Source organism: Triturus cristatus, chromosome 2_2, assembly GCF_964204655.1.
Source record: "Triturus cristatus chromosome 2_2, aTriCri1.1, whole genome shotgun sequence".
NCBI lineage: Eukaryota > Metazoa > Chordata > Amphibia > Caudata > Salamandridae > Triturus > Triturus cristatus.
This window is the reverse complement of record NC_140582.1, coordinates 307,418,210-307,442,133: the sequence shown is the minus strand read 5'-3', so window position 1 is coordinate 307,442,133 and position 23,924 is coordinate 307,418,210. Positions and strand designations below refer to the sequence as shown.

General features: G+C 48.5%; 1 protein-coding gene across 5 annotated transcripts in view; it reads left to right on the top strand.

Moving 5' to 3' along the window:
• Positions 1-23,924, top strand: part of SVEP1 (sushi, von Willebrand factor type A, EGF and pentraxin domain containing 1) — a 1,063,460-nt gene that overhangs the window by 646,760 nt on the left and 392,776 nt on the right. For all 5 annotated transcript variants that reach the window (XM_085641350.1, XM_085641349.1, XM_085641348.1 and 2 more), the window contains exon 19: positions 5,553-5,714. In XM_085641350.1, coding sequence (XP_085497476.1) covers positions 5,553-5,714 — 162 coding nt within the window. The remainder of the gene's footprint in view (positions 1-5,552; positions 5,715-23,924) is intronic.

The following is a 23,924-nucleotide window of genomic DNA, read 5'->3' as shown; positions in this document are numbered from 1 at the left end:
GAGCAATACCAAACAGCTTTCTGAGACCAGCAACATGTGTAACCTGGGTGACTGACTACACTCCAGCAAGGGCAACCAGCCTTAGTGATGCTGAATGTATTTGCATTACTGACTGGAACCTCAAACCCTAAAAGTATTCCTCATTTATACCAGTACACCTTATTTTATGGTGAAAACATAGTCCATATTATTTTACATGTTCCTCACATTTAAATTTCTCCCAAAACACAAAATGATAAACACAACTTCAACAAAAGGAATTCCAATTCTATTATTCATTTCTTAATTTACTATATACATCCCCTCTCAAACTCTTAACTCACCTTTAAAATTAGTTAGTTGTGAAAGAAATGTGGCACTCAAACAGCAGATTATCAGAGCCAGTATCTCTGTTCTGTACACCTCTCTCCTCTCAGCAGAACCAGATAATGGCAATGTTTCCCTCTCTTTTTCCACACATATACATGTTAGTTTCAAATCTCAGTGCTTCCCCCTTTTTTTCAAATGCAATCACACATTTCTATTGGTTGAAAACCAACCCTTTTCCAACAGTACCCTTCCCCCAACTTGACTTCAGCCTAGTACCCTTCCCCCAACTTGACTTCTGCCTGCTACCATAGCAACAGCTCATGGAACACTGCTGTGTAGAGTTAGGTCAGAAGTTCAACACACAATGTTTCATTTCCAAAGAGCAGGAGTGCTTGACTTTTCAAACCTAACAGCAAATCCATAGTACTGTTCTTTGGTAACACATTTTTCTGTACCAATACAAAACATGCTTCTATAAATTTACACATACAGCCTAGTTTTTAGTGTAGAAAGGTATGAAACAGCCAATCACTTCTTTTTTAAAAAAAAAAAATATGTATGCCTCCATTTCCAAACTGTCTTTCATTTCTTTTTACCATTCTACTGAATTACACCTCCTGAGTGCACCCCGATCTCCTTGGAAGATGTTCACAGTGTGGATTGTAGGACACAGCTATGTCTTCTGGAGTGAAAAGTATGTATGCAGAGAAAACAGGTATGGTGAGAGACCTTGCTTTGCCAATGTAGACATTAAATGGATTGGTCAGAGAGGGTTAAAGTGGCACCAATTGATGCCATTGGTGAAATCCTTCATGCAAATCCAACACCCTGACCTCATAATAGTGCACTGTGGTGGCAATGACCTAGGCACTTTGACTGGGGTAGGTCTGGAAATGCTTATGAAGGACACCTTTGCACAACTGTTTTCACTTTTCCCTAAAACTGCCTTTGTGTATTCTAACATATGCCAAAGGCAAAAATGGAACTGGTCCAATCAATTTTGTCCACAGATTGACAAAGCAAGAAAGCACGTCAACAAATCTGTTTCTGCTTTCCTCCGAGACTATGGTATGGGTTCCATTTACCACAACAACTTGCGTTACGACATGCAAGACATTTATAGAGATGGTGTACACTTCAATGATGAAGGGAACAGAGTCTTCCTCTTGAACCTTAGACTCTGCATCGGTACTTACTTGTAGGTACCACTAAAAAATCAAATCACTTCATAAACACAACGGCTCTTTTTAGAGCCCCTTAATATCTAAACACTTAAATCTGAATTTTATTTCTTTTTTTATTTTTTTTTTCTACCGTACGCGTACGGTAAGCTTACGGTAAGCTTACAGTACGCGTACCCCGCGTTTTTTTTTTTAAATTAATAAATGTTTTTTTTGTACTTTTCTGTCCTTCTTTGACCCCCTTTCAAATGTTAGGGGGTCTGTAACTCTCTTCCTTGCCCCCTTTTCAAGTTATCACCCTTTTTTTTTGAGTGAAACACACAAAATGGCGGCCGCCGCTTCCTGGTTTCGACCGATTCGAATGTTTACTAAGATCTAACAGCCAATCAGAATCGCGCTCGCGCACGTCACCGTACGCGTACGGTAAGCTTACCGTAAGCGCACCGTAAGCGCACCGTAAGCTGCCACAGATATATATATTGATTTAAATGCTATTTTCTCAGGAAATACTGAACAGATTTACACCAGACCTACAAAAGGCACTTCCTTGACCTGAGGACTACCTCTCTGCCAAATTTCAAGTAACTCTGTTCAGCTGTTCGGGCTGTAGCTGTGTCTAAAGGTCCTATGGAAAAATGCATGGGAAAAACGCGTTTTGGGACCCCCCTTTTATCTCAGCCCCCGCTTGACGAATCCCCCCGAGACTTTCAGGGTAGGAGCGGAGCGTAGCGCCCCACCTATTTTGAAAATTTCGCGAGGATTCGTCGACCGGCGCCAAAGTTATTCAAAATAGAATGTTGCGGATTTCCTATGGAAACAGGGTCCTAACTATAACTACCTACTGGCGACCGCCAGTAGGTAATATATATATATATATATATATATATATATATATATATATATATATATATATATATATATATATATATGTGTGTGTATATAAAAATATACATATATATATATATATATATATATATATATATATATATATATATATATATATATATATATTCACTTAAAAAACCATAGGTTTCACACATGTTATAGTTAGCTGTACGTTTTGCTCGTAAAAAACCAATGAAATTCCACGTTATAGTTAGATCAGGTAACTATAACTTGCGCGCCCACAATAAACTGCTGATGACGTCACATAGTACATCACTCATGACATGGTCAGTGACATCACTCATGACATCAATGATGACATCTGAAATTACACATTGTGGATTGCGGTCGCGCAAGTTATAGTTACCTGATCTAACTATAACGTGGAATTTCATTGGTTTTTTACGAGTGAAATGTACAGCTAACTATAACATGTGTGAAACCTATGGTTTTTTAAGTGAATTTGCAAGGTTTTGTAAATGATAATTCCTAACTATAACGTGTGTGAAACCTATGGTTTTTTCAGTGAATTTGTAATGTTTTTTAAATGCTAAGTTATGTATTTATTTATTTATTTTTTCTGTTTTTTCACTATGCGCACACCCTGCGCGCACGGTGCGCTTCGCGCACCATGCGCGCGCGTTGCGCAGTCCATGCCGTGTGCGCCTCGCCTTTATTTACGCAGTAACATTTGTTTTTTTCTCCCTTGTGGGTCCTTTAATTTATTTAATAAATGTGATTGTTACTTCTTTATTTTTATTTTTTTATTTTTTTTGCCGTGCGCGTACGGTAAGCTTAAATTATTAAATTTATTTTTCGGACTTTTGGGTCCTTCTTGGACCCCCTGACAAACTCTAGGGGGTCTGCAACTCTCTTCGTTGCCCCCGTTTCACGTTCTCCACCTTTGTTTCTCAGTGCGAGAGACAGAAAATGGCGGCCGACACTTCCTGATTTCGACCGATTCGAATGTTTACAGTCATGTAACCACCAATCAGAATTGAGCTCGCGCACGTCACCGTACGCGTACGGTAAGCTTACGGTAAGCGCACGGAGCGCGCTTACAGATATATATATTGATTTAAATGCTATTTTCTCAGGACCTACTGAACAGATTTACGCCAGACCTACAAAAGGCACTTCCTTGACCTTATGGCTACCTCTCTGCCAAATTTCAAGTAATTCTGTTCAGCCGTTCGGGCTGTAGCTGTGTCTAAAGGTCCTATGATAAAATGCATGGGGAAAACGCGTTTTGGGACCCCCCTTTTTTCTCAGCCCCCGCTTGACGAATCCCCCCGAGACTTTCAGGGTAGGAGCGGAGCATAGCGCCCCATTAGTTTTGAAAATTTCGCGAGGATTCGTCGACCGGCACCAAAGTTATTCCAAATAGAATGTTGCGGATTTCCTATGGAAACATGGTCCTAACTATAACTATCTACTGGCGACCGCCAGTAGATAATATATATATATATATATATATTTTTTTTTTTCTTTACATGTTTATTTTGGGATAGTTAACTTCCAAATAAAGTTTTGTTTTCATTTAGGGAAGTGCTTCTTGAAAATAGTGAAACCCTAGACTAGACTGATCATCTCTTGTAAATCAAAGGGAGACGGTTTTGATCACATAATCAGAAAAACAAAGTTTGTGATAAAGCAGGCTTTGTCTTCTTAAAAAGGCTATAGAAATGATCGCCGGTTCCAATTAGAATGCACAGCTGTCAGGAATGGTTGTATGTGATTTCATGTAAAATTGATTTCACAGAATATCATTACTGAGAAACCATTCCACATAAACTGTTTTATGGAAATTTGCAGGATGAATGGCATTTACTATATCATGGAAACCAATTCCTAGAATGTCTTTTTCTTTGAAACTTGCGTTTGCATGCTTATATTTTGGGGTGTAAATGCAATGGTTGCAGGTCTTACTTTAAGAAACATTTTTGTTGGAGATATTTAGTTATTTTCTTCAGGGGACATTACTTATGGTTTATACCTTTTACATTGCCAAACAATTACTTTGGGTGCTTACAATTCGCTGGCCCGACCACAGCTTAACACCACCATTCCCTGACCCCCTCACAACCTTTAAAAACCATCTATCCTTGCCCCTAAAAACCTTCACCACACCTAAACTCCACCCATCAGTGTCCCTAAACTCTGCATATTCCTGTGCCCCAAATACCCTTCATCACACCTACACTCCACTCATCCCTGAACTCTAAAAGTCCTTACTCCACCAATCTCTGAAGCCTAAAAATCCCTCACTACCCCTAAACTCCACCATTTCTTGAACCCTCAAAAAACATTTCGATGCATAAACCCCACCCATCCCTGACCCCTCAAAACTCTCATGCCCCTAAACAACACCCATGCCAGATCCGTAAGAAACCGTTAATACCTCCAAACACCATCCATTCCAGACACCTTAACATCCCTCATCACCCCATAGCCCCTCTCATCCCTAACCCCTAAAAGCCCTTTCTACCCTATGCTCCATCCATGGCTGACCAGTATAAAAAGCCTCACCATCCTAAACTCCACCCATTCCCGAACCCTAAAACTCTTTCTGCCCATAAACTCCAGCCATCCCTGACCCCTGATATACACCACCACTCCTAAACTCCTCCATTCATGAATGCTAGAAACCCCTAACCACCCCTAAACGCTACCCATCACTGACCCTTTAAAACCCTTCACCAGGTCTAAACTCCACCCATCCAAAAAGCCTAAAGAGCCCTAAACGCCTCTACACTCGCCCATCCATTGACCCTAAAAACTCCTCACACCTCTAAACTTCATTTATCTGTGAATCCTAAAAACCTCTTACCACCCATAAATTCCACCCATTCTTGATTGCTAACAAAATGCTTGCCACTCCTAACTCATCCCAGAACCTTAAAATCCCTTTTCAACACCTGAACTCCACCCATCCCTCACCCCTAAAAACACCCATTCCAGAATCTAAAAACTACCCGTACACTCCACCCAATTTTAATGTGCCTTCGATTTTCCTTAAAAGTATATTTCCTAATTTTCCATCTTTTTGTATTTCCTTAAAATTGCCTTTCTGTAAAATTGTTTTCCTTGATTTAATTTCTTCCACTGTTGTTTCTCAGTTTCATTTGAATAGACTGTTGATTAAACAAGAGGCACCTATGTGTTTTTGTGTTGCAGTACTGTGCCCTGCAGGAGAGTTCTCACGCTCCGGATTGATGCCCTGTTACCCATGCCCCAGAGACTACTATCAGCCAGACCCTGGGAAGTCGTATTGTCTGGCATGCCCATTTTATGGTACAACTACAGTGATTGGTGCCAGGTCCATCGCAGAATGTTCAAGTACGTTATGTTTCTGTGCCTTTATCATTTCACTAAATTGTCACGCGATGCATTATGATTTGCACTGCATTTGTGACTTCGTCACTTGATGTATTTCTAATAGATTCTCAGTGCTCGATTCGATCCTACAATTTTTCACCTGCTTCCGACCTCTTAATAGAGATACTGCAGAACCCTTCTCTGATCCACAAAACTACTTTTTGAGCTACTCCTAAAATGTATTGCCACTTTTAGCACCAAGCTCACTTTCTTGAAAAGTGCTGGAAGATAGTTCTCTGCTAGCACCCATTTTTCAAAAGCCACCTATATCAATTTGCATCTCTTATCTTAATTCTTTCATTTGTAGTTTTGGCACTTTAAGGACTAAATTGTTGAGTTTCTATCACAAGTAAGGACATGGGGAAGTAAGTAGCATAACACTTCATATGTTCTTCCCTCATAAAAGGATGTACCCAATGATGTGCATCATGCCAGAGTTACTATTGATACAAACGTAAAACACTGATCCTGTTGGTTGTATGATGTTACAACGCATTCCGTTGCAACGCATGCCTTTACCACGCATGCGTTACAACGCGAATGCCATCACCACGCATATCCTTTACCACGAAAATGCCTTTAACACGCATACTTTTACAACGATTTTCGTTGTTAAACTATGCATGTTAAAGGCATTTTCATGTTAAAGGATATCTCCAATCCCTACCAACTAACCCTAAAATTGTACCCTTAAAATTTACCCCTGTACGACACCAGCCCTCATTCCCCCTTACCTCTCCACTCCAAGTACTTCTGATTTGCATTTTACTTCGTTAAGAGGAAGCGGGAGTGTCTTTCTGTTTCCTCTAACGATGCGGATTGCCTCCACATCTTTTTTCTTCTTTAACTGAAAACGACCGAAATAGGTGCAGTTTTTTTCCTTTTTTTTGGGGGGGTGGGGGAGAGACCCCCCAAGACCCCTTTTTTAAACCCAAGCTTTTCTTTTTTGGGGGGGAGACCCCCCCATTCCCCCCCCCCTTTTTTTTTTCTACCTTTGTATCACACATGCCTTTACTACGTATCTCTTAGTAAAGGTATGCGTGGTAAAGGCTATTCATGGTAACCACGCATGCGTTGTAATGTATGCGCGGTTATGGTTATGCGTAGAAACGGCTGCATTGTAGTGGCCGTTTCCCGATCCTGTTTTACTCAGGTTGATGCTTAGTAATATGTGACTAAATGTATTCTAGTGATCTTCTAGCATAACAAATCTTTCAAGAAAGGGCACAAAGCATATTCTGTTCATTCTACCCCAAATATGCAAAAGTCCACAAGAAATGCAATTGTGAATGTAAAATTTGAAAATACATACAAACTAGCATCAAGTTCACCTAAAATGATGCTGAAGACTTGGCATGGATTCTGCCCTCTGTATCTTTCACAAGAAGATGGAAAAATTGCAGTGGTTGCTGGCATAGAACGGGGTGGTGGGGCAGGGTGTGAGGAAGGAGGACAAAAAAAACCACTTATCTTTTGCTGGCCGATGTCTCTCCTCCTCTTTGGTCTCTTCCTCCGTTGCCTTCTACTCAGCTTCTGCAGAAGCAGGAAGCACACAGACTCCCTCCCCTAAGCCAATCACAATGCGGCAATGAAATATTGTGATTAGTCTGCGCGTCTTTGTTCGGCACTTAAACTGGGAATGGAAGCCTGGGCATGTTCCTCACCAGGCTGTGCAATGCAGCCTGGTGGGAACATGCATATTGCGCATGACTGTTTGGCCGGCCCAAGAGGGCCAGCCAGTCATACACACTTATGGAGTGCAAACCACTCCTCCCCCTGTGACCCCAGCTCCGGCGCGCCCTAACCTAGCCCCATAGTGAGAAGTAAAATGATAATAACCGGGTTATTACAATTTTATTCTTCCTTTCTCCTGCTCTGAGAGCATTGGGGCGGCACTCCTCCACCTTAGAGGAGGAGCCGCCCCATATAAATTGGCCTAATATTTAAATCCAAGCAGCTCTTACTCTTTCAAATTTATGGCCTGGCTTGGCCGCGCAGTTGTCGCCATAGAATTATGTGAGGTTCACTGGGAGAGGGGCTTAGACTCTGCCCCTTATGTTGGGAACCAGGAGTACCCGTTTGATTTGACAGAAGTGATGTGTTTCCACAAAAAAGTGCTTGCCCTTCGCATAGCTGTAATAATGGTTTTTTATTTATCCAGCTACCTGAGCTTCAACCTTTAGGGACACACACATGCAATTGCTGTGCTATTAAAGTGTCCTAGATAACCCGATAATTTATGGTGTTTCTCTCAGGTAGCTGCACAGATGGGAGGAGGGCATTCATCACACATGGAACTTTAGGTCTGACTTGACAGTGCATTTCTAAGCCAGACCTATTAGCATTGCCAATGATTGTTTTCTTTTATACTACACCTTGTGCTTTTCCCTTTGCTCTGTGTAGCTTATCTTGGTGTGTGTATGTGTTTGTACATTTTTATGGATGTACATGTGGTGTAACACTCATGAGTTGGAAATCAAAGATCCCAAAATCTTTGCCATATACCAGTAATGGTTGTTCTGTGATGCAGTGCTTTACCTTGTATATAAGGTTTTATGGTTGTAAACACCTGAACACACAAAACAAACAAATGTCTTGCCAAGCTAACAATCGACTATAAGGAGAAGTAATGATGTGCTCCATCAATTAATCCAGCAAGAATTCAGAACCGTATAAAGCAACATTGGCATTCATTAGCAATGATTGCACAAGTGGTCAGTGGAATATGAGACTAACGCTTACATGTGGGCAAAGGAATTCAGCCTGATGAGGTACGAACCCTCAACCAAATAATAATAATTAATCTGGTGTTTTATGTCTTTCTATTTTGCTGGTCCTCACACCCATTTGTCTCTCAATTAACCTGTCAGAAATGTCTGCCACACTGTTTGCCTGTTTAAGGGACTGATTGGGAGTTTGGGAAAGGGTAATCTGTCACAAACGTGACTGATATCCCGTCCACCTTGCTGCAAGTTCCATAGCATGTAATGCACTTGTAAAGAGGCGGACTGGACATCCTTCACGTTTTTGACTGACTAACCTCTCTGCCAGTCTCTAAATTTGGCTACATGTAATTCTCCTTTATTGCTCCTCCATTTCTACTTCTCTCATACATCTTCTCATCCTTTCCCTCTCACCCTACCTCTTTGTCCTCCCATTCACATTTTCTGTCTCTTGTTCCCTTTAGCTCCTTTTTCCTACTTTGGCTCTCTCCATCCACTCTTTTATGTTCATCTCCTTCCTAACCCACTTACATTTCCCTCGCATGTCTTTTGTGAGATTACATGTTTTTCTATGTTTATCTTGCTCTTTCTCCCATTTTATTCCTCTTATATTGTCCATTTTACTCTGACTTTGTTCCTCTGCTATTTATATCTTCTAACTCTCTCCTTTATTTCCATACAATGAAGTTTACTCCTCTGTTCTGATCATCCGTTTACTCTATTATTTCCATTTGATTTTCAAGGAAGGACTATTACTTAGCAACCAATGCCAGGGACATTTTTTAGAGGCCACCAAGGTTCGCTGCAACCCCATACCTTGCCTCTTGCAAACCCGAGCGCTTTCCCCTTGCAACACCTGGCGTCAGGGGTGGCAAAATCAGTGCCAAGAACACAGGAGTAACGCTGCATTCCTTATTTTCTGCCCATCTTTCATTATACTAATAGTGAATAATAGTCTCATTCACTTTTAGTGCCATAAAAAATGGAGCCCACTTAGGAATTTTGGTGGCCACTAGAGTAAGTTACATTTGTTTAAATGTATGTTGTGTATGTGTGTGTGAGAGTGTGTTTAAATGAGAGAAAGCATGTGTATGTGTGAGCAGATGTGCCTGCATGAGTAAGCATGGATGTGTGAGTTAAAGTGAGTGAGGGTCAGTGATAGGTAGTGAAAGTGACTGTAAGATTAAGGCCAAGATGTACTATTCTTAGATACAAGGTGGTGGTGATGAGGGTGGCCGAGGTCCAGGACCTTAGCTTGCCCTCGGTGGCTGTCAAGAATAGCGTCTTGATGGAAGTGCTTCAGCTGGGAGTTTCTCCCTCAGAACCGGTCTCCTGTTTAACAAGGGACTTACTGATATCCTGCTTGGACCTGGTCCAAACCCAACACAGGGGCTCCTGTTATGTTATGTTATGTTAGTAAAACTTATATAGCGCACAGCTACCCAAAGGTGTCCCGGCGCTTGCTACAGTCCTCCTAACTGAGGTTCCGACCAGAGGAATTAAAACAGCCATGTTTTGAGCGCTTTCCTAAAAGCAAATAGGTCATTGCAATTTCTTAAGCTAAAAGGAAGTTCATTCCAGGCCTTGGCTGCCCCAACGGAAAAACTTCTGCCCCCCGATCTAGCTCTCTTAGTGGTGGGTACTACAGTGAGTTTTGCTCCTAATGAACGTAATGATCTTCCAGGCACATACCACTGGAATTGTTGCTTCAGATAAAATGAGCCTGTATCCTGAAGTGCTCAAAAAACCAAACAAAGGGATTTAAAAAGTATTCGCTTTTTTACAGGCAGCCAGTGAAGTCTTTTAATTGAGCTCGAGATGGAAGCAAATTTTGGAGTTCCCGTGAGCAGCCTGGCAGCTGAATTCTGGAGCATCTGAAGTTTTTGTAAACTGCGCTCATGGATACTTAAGTAAAGACACAAGCCCGCTGCCACCGCCCTGCTCCATGGGACCCCAAATTCTTCACAGAACAACCTACCACTGAGAGCTTGGTGGTCCAAGCCTCCACCTCCCACGTAAAACCTGGCGTATTCCCAACTGCACAACACGATCAAGAATCCAAGAGGCTGGAAAACTTAACCAAGAAAATCTTTTCCTCCGCCAACCTAGTATTGCAGTCTGCGAACACCACATATCTTTTGGGCCTCAATTCCCATGCTCTGTGGGATACGGTTGTATAGGTGCTGCTAATGATTCTGGAGGGGCCTCGGCCGTTCTCTCCCAGGCTGTTGCCAATGGCAGGGATGCAGTTAAGTTTACCATTCAATGTGGACTGGACACCACCGACTCACTAGGCAGAGCAGTTACGTCGACTGTGGCCCTACAGTGCCACGTCAGGTTGAGTACTTCTGGCTTTTCTGGGGATGTCCAAACATCACTTATGGACTTGATGGCTCCTATCTCTTCAGAGACAAGGTGGATTTGGCCCTGGAGCACTGTAAGGACAGCAGGGCTACGTCCATGTCCCTATATCAACTCCAATCTGCCGTTCACTCCTTTTGTGGCCACGAAAGGGGCTTCCAGCTGTGTCAATACCTACCCAGCCATCATCTGAGCTGTTCTGGACACATTGCAGTTTCAGGCCTATCCTCCCGAAAGGTGAGACCAGGATATTCAGGCTATGATACCGATATTTCAGCCTGTATCCTGGATTTCAGTGAGACTGACTCTGAGGCTGATGGACCTTATGGCCTCCTGCATCCTGCTTGTGGCGCATGCCCACTGGCATATGTGGGCTCTGCAGTGGGACCTGAAGTTCCAGTGAGTGCAGTATCAGGGGAATCTGTGCAACATGGTCCAGATCTCAAAGGGTACTGCAATAGATCTGCAGTGGTGGTTAACCAACTGCGATTGGGTCAGCGACCGACCCCTCTCCCCTCCCCAACCAGGTCTGATGATAGTGACAGATGGGGTGACCATCTGGTAGAACTGATGATCAGAGGCCTCTGGTCTCCGGCGGAATCCGGACTTCACATCAAACTGATGGAGCTCCAGGTGATCCAACTGGCACTGAAACCTTTATACCCTCCAGCAAGGAAACATTAGTGCTGTTGTTCATGGACAACACCACCGCCATTTGGTACTGCAACAAACAGGGTGCGGTGGGGTTGTGGACCCTTTGTCAAGAGACCCTGCATCTCTGGAAATAGCTGGAACAGCAGGGCAAATCCCTTGTGGTTCAAAATCGGATGGGCTCTCTGAATGCCAGAAAGGATGAACTCAGTCAAAGATGTCTAGTGGATCACGAATTACATCTCCATCCGGAGGTGGTGCAAGGTCTCTTTCAACAGTGGGGATAGCCTTGGTTAGATCTGTTCGCCACCAATGAGAATGCACAATGTCAGAGGTTCTGCGTGCTGGGGTTTCATAGGCTGCTCTACAATGTTTTTCGCCTTGAGTGGTGCTCAGGCCTCCTATACGCCTTCCCACCCATACCACTCTTGCCACGAGTTCTCAAGAAAATGAGGTACGACCAGGTCCAAGTCATCCTTGTGGCTTTTGACTGGACACGGAGATCCTGGTATCCTGAGCTCTTGAATATTGCCATCAGTCCTCTGATCAGGCTGCCCTTTCCGGAGGATCTTCTGTCGCACATCAGGAGAGGGTTCTCCACCTGAACCTGTCAGTGCTCTGCCTTCTTGCCTGAGGATTAAGCAGTGAGAGTTGACAGCTTTCGACCTTCCCCAAGGTCTGCAATGGTATTCTGGTAGCAAGGCGTCTCGCCACCAAAACAGTGATCGCCTGCCTTTGGGGCAAATTTTTGGCATGGTGTGCAGAGAAGCAAGTTGATCCTCTTTTTACTCCCTTTCTCAGATTCTCCTGTTTGTTCTTTCCCTTGCCCAGCAGGGTTCTGCTCTGGGCACTATTAAGGGATATATTTCTTTTATCTCTGCTTTTCTGTGGTTGCCTGACTAACCTTCTGTCATCCAATCCCCTATTATACATAGGTTTTTGAAAGTCTTACAACCTATGTTTCCTCCTTGTCTCTCCATTATGCCTCAGTGGGACCTTAATCTGGTCCTGCCATTCCATATGATCTTACACAACTGTCCTCTCGGGCACCTAACCATCAAGACAGCCTTCCCGGTGGCAATAACATCTGCCCGGAGGGTCAGTGAGCTTCAGGCTTTGTCATCCAAGTCTCATTACCAGAACATCGACCAAGACAATATGGTGCTTCATACAAGGGCTTCCTTTCTTCTGAAAGTGGTCACTCCATTTCACGTAGGCCAATCCATCACTCTGCCTACTTTTCACATTCTGCCTCACATCTCCAAGGAAAAGGAGCGATTTCATCATTTGGACCCAAATAGAGCATTGTCATTCAACCTTGACCACACATGAGAGTTCCGGTTGAACTCTCATGTGGGGTATGTCAGAGAGAAGAAAGGACGGGCTGTGCAGAAGCAGACAATCTCTGATTGACGTGCTGTGTCTAAAGATCTGCTGTGCATTTGCTAAAAAGCAACCCCCTGACAGTTTGCGTGCTCGTTCAACTAAAGCTAACATGGAGTTCTGGCCCTGGTCATTTGCCAGGCAGCAACAGAGGCTTCCTTGCACATGTTTACCAAGCACTTCTGCCTGGACAGTCAGGTCCATAGGGATGGGCACTTTTGCCTGTTTGGTCCTGGAGAACTTCCTTGTGTGAAAATGGTCTGCAGACTCACCTTCAGGAGGTATTGCTTGAGTATCTATTCTAAGGTAAGGTTGCTCTGCACCTCTGGCATGGAGAGCCGCGGAAAGTAAATGACGTCAGCGTGCTGGGTTGGCACTTTTATAGACACCCCATACGTCAATTCCAGCATGGAAGACACAGACAACACCAAGCATAGCCGAGTGAGGTCACATACTGGCGCGCATGGGTACTACTAAAGAAACATTTTCTGATCCAGTTTGATGTCTGGGGATAATTCTAAGGTAAGGTATCTGTGGTTAGATAGAATCTCTACCAGATAATGCGTTACCGAAGGTAAGTAACTTGTTTGTGTTGCCGACATAACTACATTGCTCATAAATGATAATTTGTTGAGTCGGGCTTAGTGAATATTTATCATTTATGCATCACCAAGTATAGTGTCTTGATTAGTTTTGATCCCATTAAAATCTCTGTTTCCTTCTTGCTTCAGAATTACAAAAAATGTGCCTCATTTCTGCTTTCCTAACTACTGAATTTGCACATCCCATGATTAGAAGGGGAAAGCATTAGATTAGAGTTTTTTTGTGCAAGTATAGTGGAGCTGTGCAGTTATTTTAGTATCAATTGGTATCAATCATTTTGAAGCACAATATGTATGAGTCTCTGATTGTGCATGCGTTGTGTTCTTTTTTATAGTTTATTGTCTGCTGTAGTTCCTTTTCCACGTGATGCAGTCATGTTAATATCGCAATGTCTATTTATAATCTGCTGTAGAAAGGTATGTTGCTCTGTAATGATTTGTGAAGGATATGTTTGCCAGTGTGTCATTGATTCGTAGTCAGGCAGGCTTTTGTTGTGTTTTTGAGATATACATTGTACCTCAGTGTAACATTCTTATTATACATATTAATTGATTGCTGAAACCGTGCTTTTAGTTTAGGGATTCTGTTTGGTGAAGATCATATTCAGGATACTATATGTCGCAGATGGACATTTTAAGCTTACTCCGGTCTGCCCTACCTTTTTACAGAAAAATCACGCACCTTTCTGTGTTATATTTAGGTGACAATCATAGTGCTACATTCTTATATTATTTCATTTGTTTTACAGAATCTGGTTAACTGCAGCATTTGAACATATGTACATTAGAGTGATCTCTGTAGTTAGTGAGATTGGAAAGATACATGTTTTGGAGAAGGGGGCAGAAACAATGACGTAGTGGCATACTTAGTCAATTTGTATTTCGTAGCTCAATAAGGATCTCATGTTTCGACAACCTTACATAACATTAAGATCTTAAAAGCTGGTTTAGAAAGTTCCAGCTTTTGGCGATGGCTTGACAACCAAGTCAAGAGTCTGTTATTGCCTGTTATCTATTAATTTCGGTTGCCTTTTCGGGTATATAGTGAGCTCTCAGACAATGGCCCTGAATAATTTTTCAGGACACTTTCCCCATTTGCTCCTCAGTTCACCCTCTACTGGGGAGTGTCCAGAGAAGACCAGGACAATGAGTAATAATACACTCTTCACAGGTCTGTGAGAAGGTGTGCCTGCACTGTTACCAGCACACCAGTGAAAGGCAAACCTGATGTTTAAAACCATCAGTCTGTCACTGCAGGTGGAGACTTGGTCTCATTTTAAAGAGGGAGCAGGAATCCCCTCCCTGGTGGCTGCAGTATATGACTACATTCACCTGTGGGAGCATAGATGGGGGGTAGTCCCTGTGACACCTATGCCTCCTCCAAAGAGGTATCCTCAGTCTGTGCACTGTGCCATCTCATATGTGGTGCAATATTGGGCCTGGCCCTCTCTGCAGGGTTACCCCAAACCTTATGCCTAGTTCCCTTCTTTTGTTGAACTCATTTGTGGTGGCTTTTAGGACGTTATGCACTTTAACACTGCTGACCAGTGCCAACGTGATTGTGCTCTCTGCCTAAAACATAGTAAGATTGGCTTACACCTGATTAGTACATTTTTTGATAAACAAGTTTTATTAGGTTTTGTAAAAACACAATAAGAAACATTGAGCCTGACAAACCACCACTGTACAAGCACACGGAATGAGACCATTCTCCACCCATCCCCACCCAAAGCCCCACCCCCCGCCCCCACCCCCCAACACACCCAATCAGAATACATTGCCCAACCATTTCCCCCATACTCTACGATATTTCTTGGGGCAGCCCCTCGCCTGGTAGAGAGTCCGTTCCTGGGCCGCGCACGAGTCTACACCAGCACTCCATTTGGCCAAGGTAGGCGGTTGTGAGTGCTTCCAGGCCGCTGCAATATCCCGTTTGGCCACCATGAACGGAGTCATAAGGAACAGATTCTCTGCGCGGGTACCCTGTAGACCATCAGTGATGCCCAGCAGGGCGTGTCTAGGATTGTGTGGCACTTCCCAGCCCAGCACCTCAGTGAGATTAGTCTCTATGCCCCTCCAGTAATCCCCAAGATCCGGACAGGACCACACCATATGAATGAAGTCGGCCGGTTCAAAACCACAGCGGGGGCAAGAGACGTCAGCTGAGAGGCCCGCACGGCGTAGACGCGCCGGTGTAAGGTATGCCGTGTGGAGATAGTATATTTGAATCAGCCGTAGATTGGCTGAGGCCGTCACCAGCCGGGGGGCCATAAGGGCGTCCCGCCAGTCCACCTCGTCCAGGGGCCACACCCACCCCTCCCATCTGCCCCTCAAGCCATCCTGGACCGCGGGGGTGTTGTTAATAAGAGAACGGTGTATACGGGAAATACCCCCCCTCCCTAGGTTACCCAGCAGGACCTGAGCTTCCGGGGGACTATGGTCCGGCAACCGAACATCCAGAGGAGTGTAGGTGCGTATGGCGTGGCGCAGCTGGAGGTACTTGTAAAATTGTGATGAGTGTAGGGAGAAGCGTGCCTGCAGCTCCGCGTAGGAGCACATGCGCCCCCCCCGCCAGACGTCCCCCATCAGGGAGATGCCGAGCAGGTCCCATGATCGAAAACCCTCCAGGGCAGCAACGTCCCGCAACCACGTCCCGTGCCTAAGGGGAGTGGCGCGAGTCAGCCGCCCGGTCCACCGGGTGTGACGGAGCGCCGCTCGCCAGGCCAAAAAGATCGCTCTAGTGATGTCGGGGCAGGAAGCGGGAATGGGAGCACCATACAGACGATCCAAAATGCAGGGGAAACCCAAGGCAGTTAGTTCCACCCTGTAGGCCGGGTCGGACCTTCCCCCTCCAAACCAATCATGAATGACGAGGAGGCGAGTGGCCAAATAGTAGAGGTAGAGATTGGTCATACCGAGCCCTCCATCGAAGGTGGGCAGGCGACACGTAGCGAGGGCCAGCCGCGGTCTCCCACCACCCCAGAGAAATCGAGTTGCCAGCCCGTCCATCTCGCGGGAACCAAGGCCGCGGAAAGGACACGGGGGTGTTTTGTAGTACGTAAAGGACGCGGGGGAGGACCATCATTTTGAAGAGTGCCACCCTCCCCAGCGGGTTAAGCGGGAGCGAGTGCCAGCGCGCCAGATCAGCCTTGGCCTTCTTGACCAGGGGGGCCACATTAAGGGCCCAGCTCAGCTCTGGGAGAAGGGAGATCCAAATACCCAGGTATTTGAAGGACAGCCGGTGGAGGGGAATCCTGTCCTGCCAGTCAAAGCATTCCCGGGAGGGGTGCAAAGGTACTAGGACCGATTTGTGTGGGTTCAAATAGAGGCCGGACACATGGCCGAAAAGGCCCAAGAGATGGAGCGCACGGGGACCAGATTGTGCCGGGTCGCTAAGGTACAGCAATACGTCGTCCGCATAAAGGGCTATTTTGTCGGGCACAAGGTCCGGCCACTCCCAGCCCCGAAGAAGAGGATCTGCGCGGACCAGGGCGGCAAGGGGTTCCATAGCAAGGGCAAAGAGGAGGGGCGACAGCGGGCACCCCTGCCGTGTCCCCCGGCCGATCCGAAACGGCCGCGACAACGCCCCATTAACTAGCACTCTAGCACGAGGGCGTGCGTAAAGGACCCGCACCATTCCGACAAACTTGGGGCCGAAACCCATCTGAGCCAGGACTTCGAATAGATAGGGCCACCCAACCGAATCAAAAGCCTTCTCGAAGTCGGCGAGTAGGAGCGTGAGATATGGGCATATGCGGTGGCGGTGAGCCAGAGCCACATAAAGGCGATGCAGGCAGTGGCGAGTACCCCGATCCGGCATGAAGCCACATTGGTCTGGATGGACCAGGTGCGACAAGAAGGGCCGAAGCCTCTGTGCCAGGACCGCCGCGTAGATTTTGATATCCGTATTAATGAGGGAAATCGGCCGGTAGGCCGACCTATCACAAGAGGGTGGTGTGGACTTGGGCAAAACCACAATCGTGGCCATGTCGGCCTCTGGGCGAAAGGAGCCGCGTTTAACCGCCTCGGCATACAGGGCGCTCAACCGAGGTGTCAGAAGGTCCTTGTAGGCGGCATAAAATTCCTGAGGGAATCCATCCGGTCCCGGGGTCTTTCCCGTGGATGTGTGCCCTATCGCCTCCCCAATCTCCTCTAGAGAGATGGGTACCTCCAGACTCTCCCAGTCACTGGACCGAAGACAAGGAAGCTTTAAATTATGAGCTGCAAGTAGCGAGACTAGGGACAATTCCGGCGCCTGGGCGCGGTATAACTGTGCATAATATTGAGCAAAGGCGTTTGCCATGGCCACGGAGGAGGACTGAAGCTGGCCCTCCGAATCGGTGACCGCCGGGATAATGCGCGACGCCACCGAGTATGTAACCAGCCGGTGTAAAAGAGCACCATTCTTATCACCCCACCCGTAGACCCGTGCCACCGAGGACTGCCAGAGGAGTTTAGCCGCGTCTAGCGACCGCTGGCGATTCTCCTCCCGCAAAAGCCGCAGCTGTCTATCTACAGCCGGATCTCCATCCGCGGGTAGCGATTGCTCCAGACGCAACGCCCGGGCCTCACAGGCAGTGAGTTGCTGGAGCTGCGTCTGATGGTGGCGCACCACCAGCGCCTTGGTGCCCCCCCTGACGGTGGCCTTACCCGCCTCCCAGAGGGTCCCCGCCGATGAGACTGACCCGTCGTTGTCGCCAAAGTACTGCACCAATGCGGATCCCACCCCCCTGCAGAGCTTCTGATCCCGGAGAAACCAGGCGTTGAAGCGCCACATCTGGCGGGACCCCTGGGGCGGGGAACCCAGCCCCAGGAGGACAGGTGAGTGATCGGATATTCCTCTAGGAAGGATTTGGACGTCTTGGATGCCCGCACATTCGGTGGAAGGGACAAAGATAGCGTCGATCCGCGCGTGAGTGTGGTGGGCGGCTGAGGTGTGGGTGTATTGCCGTGTGTGCGGGTGCCAGATACGCCAAGCGTCGCATAAGCCCTGAGCTTCTGCCCACCCCACCAGCTGCTTAGCCCGCGCAGCGCGGGGCGTCGATACCAGACCAGAGGAGTCCAGTGGCGGGGCGGAGACAGCGTTAAAATCCCCACCCAAAACAACTGCACCCGGTGGGAGATCAGCCAACATAGATGCGGCCTGGGATAGTGCCCGGGACAACTCGATGGGCGGCGCGTAGAGTGACAGGAAGTTGAGCGGCCGACCCTCCAGCGTACCGCTGATAGCGATCCCCATCCCCTGGGGGTCTCGGATCACCAGGGAAAAGACAAAGGGGACGGAGCGGCGCAGCAGGATGGCGACTCCCCGAGATCCGCAAGAGTATCCCGAGTGCCACACCCGGTCGTACCCGTACCTGGCCAAGAAGGGACACCTCTCACCCAGCAGGTGGGTCTCCTGGAGAAGGAGGACATCGACCTCGGCGCGCTGGGCATACTTAAGGACTGCAGTGCGTTTGAGTCTGTCCAATAATCTATTCACATTCCATGACAGAATGCGCACACGGGCCTTGGAGGTGAGATCACCCATGGGAATGGTAAGAGCAGAGCACGTTAATGATGGGATGGCCGTGAGAGGCCAGGACCATGGGTCCCACACCGGGGAGGAGCATTGGACCGCGCATGAGGGCGAGCGGCAGTGGGGCCCGCGTGGGTGGGTGTGTGGAGAGGCACGGCGATGCACTGAGTGTGGTGTAGTAAAAGACGTTCAAAGAAAGACAAATCCAACCCAAACAAAACATTCCCCCAGAAAGAAACAACCAACAGGGCCCCAACCCCAGGCCCCCATCCCCCACCCTACACTTCGAAAACGGAAGCATCTGTCGCCCGAACAAACCCAACAGGTACAAAACCCCAAGCTTAGATGCTCGGGTATAAAGAGCGTAGTGGACCCCTCCAGAGGTACGGATTTCAGTGATACGTCCTAGGTAGTGGCGAGAAAGCGTAAGAGTGCAGAGTCCCCTGCTCCCCGCCCTCGAACAGGTCCGTCTCCCCCCGTGGATACCCGGGGCAGACCACACATCACAGGGCAGGACTACGGGAGAGGTCAGACAAGTCCGACTGTACGGTGAGAGGGACAGGGGATCCCCCCGGCCTGGGTGACAAGCAACGCCGGGGTCCCCCTGCCGCCTTAGACGATGCGCCGGAGGAGGCCGACGAGTCCCTCACACGTCTCTCAGAAGCGTTGGCAGACCTGGTCCGGATCGTCGCCACTCCTCGGCGCAGCCGGGACTGCGTGCGTTTCCTGCGCCGTGGTCGTCGGGTTACGGGCGCTTCTCGGCCCCGGGACCCCGCAGTGGAGGACACCCCCGCAGGTGGGCGCAGAGGCCGCTCCTCAGTGAGCCAAGTCCAGGCCGCCCGAGGGGTATCAAAGAACAGTGTCTTGTCCTGGAAGACAACACGAAGGCGGTCCGGGAACTGGAGCTGGTACTGAAGACCCAGGGAGCGCAGCTTTTGCTTCACATCCGTGTAGGAGCGGCGCTGCTCCTGGACCTCCCGGGTGTAGTCCGGAAAAACCATAATGGTGTGGTTGTTGAAAGTCAAAGGCCCACGCACTCGTGCCTCCCACAGGATAGCGTCTCTGTCCCTAAAGTTGAGGATCCGTAGGATAAACGGGCGCGGGGGAGCCCCCACGGGGGGTCTGGCCGCCAGTGACCGGTGCGCCCTCTCCACCATGAACCAAGTCGACAGCCCGGTCTCCGGCATCCAGGACTTGAACCACTGCTCAAGGAAATCATCGGCACGGCCAGACTCCACTCCCTCTGGAAACCCACCAGGCGAAGGTTGTTGCGACGGGCACGGTTTTCGGCATCCTCTGCCCACCTGTGCAGTTCCTTGGAGTGGGTTGTGAGCTCCCGGACCTGATCCTGCAGCAAGTGAATGTCGTCATCCGCCGTCGAGATCCGGGATTCCGCCTCCGTAATGCGGGATGTGGCGTTGCGGAGATCCTGCCGTAAAAGCGCGACATCAACCTTCACCTCCCCAACCATCCCCTCCAGGGAGGTGCGGGAGGCATCAATGGCCTGGAGGATGACAGCCAGGTCCTTGTTCGGGGCCGAGGCCCCCCCCCCCGCCCGGAGGGTCCGAGCTGGCGAATTGGTCGATCCGCGTCTGATGAGCCGTGCCCGGCAACTTGGGGCCCCTCTCCTTGCCCATGGCGGACCGATGGAGCACAGGCAGGCGTCCCCCGCTCAACAACGGGGAAGCCCCCCGCACCAGGCCGGAGAGGGGGGAGGGCGATGGGAGAAGGAGCAAGGGTGCAACCCGGCCACTCCGTTGGATCCGGACCAGGTCGCTGTCGCCACAGCGGGGGCCACCAACCAGAACGTCCGCCTGCACTGGTGCCCAACGGTGAACTGTGGGGGGGGCCACCGGGACGCCGGTGTGATCAAGGCAGCAGGAGGTCCGGGGCCGACATCCCAACCCCCCCCCCAGGTCCGGGGGGCAAGACGCGGCTCCAGAGAGGGCACGGCGGGGGGGACCCCGCTCCGCCAGCAATGTGCCTGAGTTGGGGGCGCAGGTCCTCAGGGGGGCCACCACCGCAGTCCGCGCCGGTCTACATCAAGGGCACAGCATTATCTCTAGCGCGGCAACCGTCCACACCCCCCTCAGGTCTCCCCACCAGGGGTCCGCCAGGGGAGAGTAGCGGGGGGGGGGGCCAGGAGGAGTCGTCCCACGCAGGCTGCGGCTTCCGCCCCGGGACGATCTGCCCGCCGACAAGGGCCTCACCACCCCCGGGCAGCGTCCGTCAAGCTTCGCCTCCCCCAGCTCACCTCGGAAGCGGATCAACGGGGGCCCGGGTCCCAGCTCCTCCGGTCACGGGGCAGCCGCTCTTCGCCTACGCCACCTCCAGATGCAGCCAGCCAGGGACTCGCCAGGAGAGCACGGCGGGGCGGCCAGGGCGACCCATCCCCCGGGAGGCAGCGCCGAGCCGAACGTCCAGGTGGAGTGGGGACAGCCAGCAACACAAGCCCCCGGGCGGCCCCGGGCCGTTGAGGCTGAAGCGGGTCGGTCTACCCGCCGACCGGAGCCTTACCGCCGCCAAGCAGGTGCCAGGAAGGAGCAGCACGGGCAGAGCGTCCGCCCTCTGGGTCCGCAGCAGCTGGTGGGGATTGTGCGGCCCTCGCCCCTCGTGGTGCGCCGGGGCCTCTCGTAGCAGATGGAGCCGCACAGAGAGCCTGAGGGATTCAGCCCACGCGCCGGCGCGGGCTGCGGGCTGTCCAACTCAGCCTCGGAGGCACCAAGACAGGCCAAACTCGCTCCGAGGGTCGGGCATCGGCGTCTCCACACTCGGCGGACAGCGGATCCAGCCTAGGACAGCATCTACGGATGTGGGGCGACTACGAGGGGTCCGGCAGCCAGGAGCCTCACACCGTTGCGGCCATCTTGGCTAGCGCCACCTAGCGCTCTCCCTGATTAGTACATTTAATTCACTACTAAGTTCCTAGTAAATGATACTACATGTACATAGCTCCTGTAAATTGATTGGTGCTCCTGGGCCTGCAGCACTCATTGTACCACCCACTAAAATAACCTTTTAAAACATGTTTCAGGCCTGCCACTGCAGCCTACATTGCAGTTTTAAACTGACATTGTCCACCTGGCAAAATAAATGCTTTGCCAAACCTAAACCTTCCTTTCTAATACTTATAAATCGCCCATAAGGTTGGTCCTAAAAGGTCATAGGTCAGGTTGCATTGTATTTAAAAAGTAGGACATGTTTACGTTCTACATGTCCTTACAGTGAAAAACTCATGAATTGTGTTTCACTGTTGCAATGCCTCTCCTTCCCAGTGACTAAAAATGGATTACTTTATTACATTTATTAAGTGATACCTTTGGATTGGAACAGATAGGGATATGCTGTTTAGACTCAAATTAGTGTATTTTGGAAACCCTTTTTAATGGGGAATTTGGAGTTTAAGTCGACATTTTGAAAATGCCACTTGGTGTCTTCTATCAGTGTCCTGGGTCACATGAATGTGGAGTTTGTATATTCCTTCTAGACAGTGACACAAAGAAGACTAGCATGGCTGGGGATAAAGCTTTGTCTTGTCCCACTTATCCTTCGAAGGACTTGCCTCCAGCACACACAAAGAACCTTGACAAAAGCCTATTGTCATCCAAGACAGTCTGAAGCCTTTATAAGGGAAAGAAGAAGTTTCCAGAACCAGATATGGGGGTAGACAAGATGTTCCCCCACTCACAAAGATTGGCACCAGGTATAAATATTGGACCTCTTGAGAGACTCATCAGAGCACTCCTGGACCTGTGGACATTATAGAAGAAGGAATGTCCTGCTGCTGACGATTACCTTGCTGTCTGAGAAGGAAGAGTGGACCTGTTCACCTTTATCCCAGGCTAACCTGAGTGACTCCAAGGGTCTGGTGGTTGACCTCCTGTCTGAACTAAAGGGATACTATAAGCTACAGAGGCCACCTTGCAACTGCTCAGCTGACCTGCTACAACTGGACTTCCCTGGCTCTGCCTGAACCCTGCTGGCCCTGCTGAAGTGAGTTCCTGATCCCCAAATGTTGCCTCCCCAAGCCCCGAACCCTTAGTTAGCATCAGTTTGAGTTCCTCCTAAGAAAGTAAGGTGAATTCCCGGAGTTTTGTTCTCTTCGCAACCACAAACAGGCCCATTTGTGCTGAGATTCTGCCAACCGCAATGACAGTCAACTTTAAGCTCTGATGAACTTGACTCTTCACACTAGAGTGACCACCAGCAACGACTGGCAACACGAGATCCGTACTCTGTGCTACAGCTATGACAGCCCACGGTGACCACAAACGCAACACTTCAGCAATGACTGTCTGCAACACCGAGCAGTTGTTTGTGCTACAGCTGCAAAAGTCCATGGTGCCCAGCCTGCTCTTGTTGCTTCAGCTATGACCATCCATAACGCTTTCCATGTTCCTCGTTGCCCCAGCACTGTGAGCCAAACATTTCGTGGCGGACCCTAAGAAGGTAACTATTTCAGCAGGACTAACCTGGTCTCTGTATTGGACCTGTATCGCGGTCAGCCTGAACATGTGACTTTAACCGAACTATCACGGCCAGATGATCGCAAATGGCTCATACTTACCCAAAACTTTACAATTGCATATCTCCGGTTCTACTGATTGGATTTTGTCATTGTGGTACCATTGTGCTCATGAGAATTGGCTGTACTTTTCTAAATTGGTTTGGGGATTTTTCTTGTGTTGTGTCTGTAATATCTTTGTGGTCTGCAGGAGAAAAACGTGTCTCAACAGCTATTGCCCACCCTGGGTACTGTGTATATATCATATAGCCCCTTGTTTGGAATACCAAGTAATAGCCAAATAACCTCAAAAGTGCTCGAAACTGAAACTAAGAAGCAAAGTGGTAGGTACTTAACATATACATGTTATCAGGAGGGTTCATGAAAATACAAAATGTTTGCTATCAACTGTGATGATACGAATGGATG